The sequence below is a fragment of the Oxyura jamaicensis genome, chromosome 13 (assembly GCF_011077185.1).
Source record: "Oxyura jamaicensis isolate SHBP4307 breed ruddy duck chromosome 13, BPBGC_Ojam_1.0, whole genome shotgun sequence".
Classification (NCBI taxonomy): domain Eukaryota; kingdom Metazoa; phylum Chordata; class Aves; order Anseriformes; family Anatidae; genus Oxyura; species Oxyura jamaicensis.
The window spans coordinates 5,861,667-5,867,666 of record NC_048905.1 but is presented as its reverse complement, the minus strand read 5'-3'; the positions used below and the strand labels follow the sequence as shown (position 1 = coordinate 5,867,666).

Below are 6,000 nucleotides of genomic sequence, written 5' to 3'. Positions count from 1 at the left end.
TTTTTTTTTTTTTTTTTTTTTTTTTTTTTTTCTTTTTAATCCGGAAGGACTTTTCAGTCAAGTGAATCCCCCTGGAATTTACAGCTGCGAGGTCAGACCATGTCCTACAGCCCACCACTATCAGCTTGGATTTAATTTGTTCTAACAGGCATTCTTCTCCTTCCTTGTGGTTTCTGTCTCCCCCCCCCCCCCCCTTTTTTTTTGCTGGTCCATAATATATAAGGAGTCAGACACAAAGTCTGCCAAATTTATTGTTGACAAGGATGCGATCTGTACTGTTCTGGGTTCACTTCCAAATCCCTCTGTCTCAATCATCCACAGTCAAGCCTTAAAGAACTTAACTGAATACTGGAATTTAGCAGGAAAAGAAAACAAAATACAGATGACCACCAGATGAAAAAAAAATCGTCAATTTTTACAACGAAAAATAGAAAAGAAGTCAAGTGTCACCAAAAGGTTTTAGTCTTCATTTCTCTTCAAGACATTTTCCAGTTTGTTTCAGGCTTTCCAGGAACCCCCACGGTCTGGGCTTTGATTGCTTCTCGCTACTTTCAAGGTTTGTTTTGGTTGAATAATGCACATGGAATATGAGAGAACAGCTAGCTGGTAACAAAAAGCTCGCATGCACATTAAATGCTGACAGACTCACTGCTTCTTTTGTGAAGCTTCCACCATTCTGTTTTTCAAATGAGGGCAAAATTGGGTGGATTTGTGATTCATGTTAAAAAAAAAAAAATCCTTGCCGTGTTTATCTCCAATGTGTAAGTGTCCCCTTCTTATTCTGTCATTTCACAAACAGTTGCTTAACTGCATCACCAGCAAGAAAGGCTCTGTCAGGACAGCAGTTCCACTGAAGACTGAAGCAAATGTTTTGTCAGAGGGGTTTAGGGTTGGAGGAGGGGAGCTCTGAGGCTCACCTGTTGAAATGAGGCAGTTTTGCCCAAGTGAAAAAAGCAGCAGCTGCAGCCTGGCAAAACGTGACTTTGGGATTAAATCCAGAAATACATCTCTGACCAAGAATATACATAATTATCAAATGTTCAGACTCTGTTAAGTCTAGGGATGAGTTCTTTGATAGGGTATGATTCTTCTTTCAAAAGGAGATGCAGTTCACAGCTATCTGGAATACTTCCTTACATTGTAACTTTTTCCAGTTTCCATTTGTCTTTTTTATTTTTCACCTGCTTATGTGTTACGAACTTACCTGTCTCTGTTCTTTACCAAAAGGTTTTGCTCGACTCCTTCCATGAGGTTCCTGAAGCACTGGTCCAGGACTTCTCGTTTGCTGTCAGGCTGGCTGTTTATCAAAGTTGCCCTTAGCTCACTGAAGTACTGCGATAACAAAACAGAAAACATTAGAAATGTGATTTGGAAATTTGAAACTGGAGTTACTCACCTACACCTGGAGCATTCTTGAACAAATGCTTCACACATTGCCCTCTGTGAGAGGAGCTTGGCAAATAGCAAGAACTGGGTTTCAGATGCTGCCTTCCTGAACCGCACCAGCTTCAATCCTCTGTCATGACTAAAGTTTAGTGATGGGCCACATCAACAGTGGCTGTGGGTCCAACACATAAAGGTTCCAACACATAAAGCCACCTAAGGGAGGTGACATACATGTTCTCTGACTACTTTTTAAGGCTTTTTTAGAATGGTGTATATTTGTGGGATCTAATCCACTTTAGCGCTGTGATGAGACAGAATCATCTTTGCTTGTTTAGAAGCTAGGTGATCTGTATCATTTTCTCTATTACTATTGCCATTATATTCTGGCAGATCTGCAGACCAGTTAAAATAGAACTTTTTACCATCATAGGACAAATTTTGGTTTAGTCTAGAAATATGGAATAGGAGAGGACCTCCAGGGTTATCAGCTACCCTACTACTATAGCCAAGGAAGTCATATAATCCTCTTTATTTTTTATTATATTGGCTATGTCAGTCGAAGTTTTATGGCCTTGGGCATAAGCACATCCATGGTATGAACACTGATACAGGCAATTATTCAGAGGAGAAGGAACCATTCTGATGAACTTGTGCCCAAGTATCTGGCAGAGATTCAGAGCAGTCTGATACTGCAGTCGAGAAGGATATTGCTGGAACTCTACCCCTTCCATGCCTAATCATTCAAGAGGCAGAAGGAACTGGATCTTTGTAAAACATGTTAAACAACTCTCAGGTTAAACCAAGTTTCCCATCAAAAATGCAGCTTTCCTGTACACATGAAAAAACATGGGATAACAAAAGACAATGTAGTAAAACTGTAACACTAACTCCAAGCCCCTGACAACTCAACAGGATTACAGAAGTACAAATCCCTTTAACGTCTGCTGGGCAAATTACCTGCCCTCAATCCAGTTCCTTTCAAACCAGAAACATCCCATGTTACACATCTCTGTTGGCCACTACAGCAGCACTGCAAGTGAAGGCAGCAGCAGATCAAATAGCTGGGTCCCAAACTACTTAGGAACTCAAATTTTAAAATCACACGGGAGCTGGTGTAAAAGATGAAATATCTGCCTGCAACAAACACGTTCCTCGAAGCCTTGTCTCAAGGTGACAAACACAGAGTTCAATTTAGAGAAGGCCACAACCCTGAGGATCTTCTCTGGTGCGCACAAGTCGTTTTTAGAACAGAGGTGTTCCAAGAACACCTTCAGTCAGCCCCACAACATTGCCAGCACCCTCAGCTAACAGCAAGGAATTACACCTTTGCCTAACATCAGTGATTGCAGCCTCCCCTGTAGGACCCTCCCATGGCCTCACTGCTCCGAGCACTGAGGTTTCCAGGGCTTCTCTGCAATAACATCACTTTTGCCCATACACTCAAATGCCTGTGGTTGTCGTCTCTGGCTGAGGGACAACAGCAAGGAGATGGGTTGCTACGTTATCAAGATATAAAGGGCTCTCCCTGCCAATTCCTTCCCACTAGGATTTATATTAAACTTGCTGCTGCACTTCAGTATGGGAATGATGTCAGGAGCCACCAGCAACCATCCCATTTCATACTAAGCTGATGCTGTCTCAAAAGATTTAGTGTTGTTTTAGGATGGACTCTAAGCAAAATTCCCATTTTGGCATAACTAAGCCTACTGGGACAAGCACGCATGAATCCCAATTTTTTGAGTCCCTAAGTAAACCTGCTTCCTTCCCTTTGAGATGAATTATTGGCAAAGAAGATATCATTAAAACAAAAGTAGAAGAGAACAAGCAGTAAAACGTGGTTAATGTGTGCTTTCTATCTCAGGAACTGTAGAGACAGAGACCCTACCTGAAATAAAGGAATCTATTTTCGATAAATAAACCAGCAGTGTACTGAAACGAGCCAAGGAAAGATGACTTTTACAGCCGTATATAAGTACATTACCTCCTCTTTTCTGAACACAAAATAATATGCTTGATGCAAAATGGGCAATACAAATATTGTAAATTATATTTCCCGTTCTCCACCCTTCCAAAAGAAATGCAAGACTTGTTCATAAGTAAAGGTGCTTGTACATATCCATGTCTGCTAAGCAAAACACATAATCATTAGAACTAGTCTAATTTCAGTAAGAAGAATATTCCGCCAGTCACAAATTTATTTCTTATGATTTACAGCTCCATGGTTTTATCTTCAAGTGAAATATTTAATTTCTTCTTATACTGAAGCAGCTAACATCAAAAAACACATAATTAATATGTAGTCAGGCTAATACTTAAACACTATAAATCAGAAGCATTATATAAACAAAAGTGTCGTCTTGAACAAGATTGGGAATGCACAAAACTACTTATTTCCCACTTTTATAATGATGCAGTGACTCAGAGCAGATAGAAAATGATTAGTTTTCCTTCCAAAGTAGGAAATATTGCTTCCATCTGTAAAGTATAATATTGTGATGTCATAAAGTTTTCCTAAACACTGAATTTGCCCTTATTCCCTCTCAATCATTTTAAAAGAACTGCTCTCTCTTATAGAGCTTGGATTTAAATCACAATAACACACCAAGAAGATGAATGACAGTGCTATTGGATATGGCTAAAATTGGATCCTTCAGCACAGGTGAATGATGAGACAGCGCTTCTCTTCTTGATATATTTTCTTCTTCTATTAGTTTCCTTCCATAGCTGGGATTTCAGTTTGAATTTTAATGTATGCGGTTGCTGCTAATCTTAGTGTCTTATTTTTTTCCAGCACCCTCTTATTGTATAGACAATTCATTCTCCAAAGCAGTAATACACTGAGGCTTGTGACTGCCCAAGAGATAAAGCAATTCAGAATAAAGTTAGAGCTAGCTCTGAACTATGGAGAATACAACAGGTCAATATCTTCAGAAACAATGCCTTCCTATACAAAAAATGCACACATTTAGATCAACTCGCATTCATTTACTCAGATGGTTTCCATTTCAGACAATATTGTCTCTATTAAGCCACAAGGGAAACATGATGGGTATATCCAAATTCATAGTTTCAGATTTTATTGAAAGGGCAAATTGCAGAGTATTTCCTGGTTTACAGAATCTGCCACAGATGAACATAATCCAATTGCAATCAATGCTGGTACTTAAGTGTAAGAGCTCAGATAATACCCTCAAAGCTAGTTGTTCCTGTGAAACCTTTCAGAAAAAGAAATTGGTTAACTCTTTTTCTAGGAAGCAATTTTTCTGATGTGATTTCCACAGCGTTCTTGTTTCAAATTTCTATCTAAAAGCCAGATGAGCTTGCCTATTATTTCTGCTTAATTCTGAAACAGTAAAGATGTAAAATCTATTAAAAAATGTTCAGTGTATTTGCATGATATAAGGTTCGGTGTAAAAGTTGGGGTAAAGTTTGAGAGGATTTTCTCATCCTAATTAAGCCACTCAGCTTTTGTGAACAAATCTGTAAAATACCTGTACAGTAGATGAACTGATTTCTACTCTCTGTTACTAGTGTGAGCTGGGCCCCAAGGAAAGAGATGGGGAATTTGAAAGGGCAATGGGCAGTTTTGTTTTACATGAAATAATGATTTCAACTACTTGGGCACATGAAGAGCAAACTTGGTAGAATTCCTTAAATACTCACTTTCTCGTTGAGAAGTATAAGTCCGAGCAGTGGTCTTGACACAGACCACTGGTTTCTGCAGTCTTCAAAGAGGATGGTGTTCATTAGGATTGACATCATCTGAAAGAAAATTCAGACAGTTTATGTGAATATGGATACTGTTGCTATACTGTGTAACCTGGTGAGTGGGAAAAATAAATGAAACCTTTACTAACTGTGCTGAAATTTCACAGATAAGCAATGGTATCACAGAGATCATTCCTCCAAACACTTATGTCCATAAACAAAACTACCAAGTGAAGAAACTTACAGAAAACAAGTGTCAAAGCTCAGCTCCAAAGCTGTAGTTAGAGCATTCAAAACAAACAGGAATTAAGACTTAGGAGTTGTGTTAATTCAAGGTACAGACTTGGACTTTACTACAGGGATCTGCTGCTTTGTCACATGCTTCTGGGACAGTAATACATATGTGACCAGTAATCTTTAGTAGTTGCACATTAATTTCTAGGTGCTATTCAATATTCTGTTTTTATCACGTCCATCTTCCTTCTTGTACAATACTGCAAGGTATTTAAAGGGAATCCCTGTTGTGATGAAGGCAATCCTGATTACAGCAAAGAGTCTATAAATCTCGATGCCACTTCCACAGAAGTTACAAATCCAGCCTGTGATTTTGGACGTTTCTGTGACTTAATTTGGACATACTTCTGTGACTTAATTTATGGAGCTCTGAAGTCGGGATAAAGCCACTTGATCAGCTTTATAAAGCACAGAGACCTATCAACTCGTACACTTAAGTTCTTTTGGCACACAAGCAGAAGACAAATAATTGGTTTGCTCATCGGCTGGCTGTAACCAGAGCCCTCAGCTACCACCACACGGGGCATTCTCCCTTGGAGGCCTCTGCTGGTATTGCTCTGCATCTTTACTGCCAGTGTGCATAGCTAGGAAGGGTAGGAATTATTTTAGGGA

At 39.3% G+C, this 6,000-nt stretch overlaps 1 protein-coding gene across 3 annotated transcripts in view; it reads right to left on the bottom strand.

Annotated features, from left to right (window-relative positions):
* Positions 1-6,000, bottom strand: part of RANBP17 (RAN binding protein 17) — a 169,213-nt gene that overhangs the window by 2,463 nt on the left and 160,750 nt on the right. For all 3 annotated transcript variants that reach the window (XM_035338439.1, XM_035338440.1, XR_004754341.1), the window contains 2 exons: positions 5,050-5,148; positions 1,205-1,332 (listed from right to left, as the gene is read on the bottom strand). In XM_035338439.1, coding sequence (XP_035194330.1) covers positions 1,205-1,332; positions 5,050-5,148 — 227 coding nt within the window. Of the gene's footprint in view, positions 1-1,204; positions 1,333-5,049; positions 5,149-6,000 lie in introns of those variants that run through there.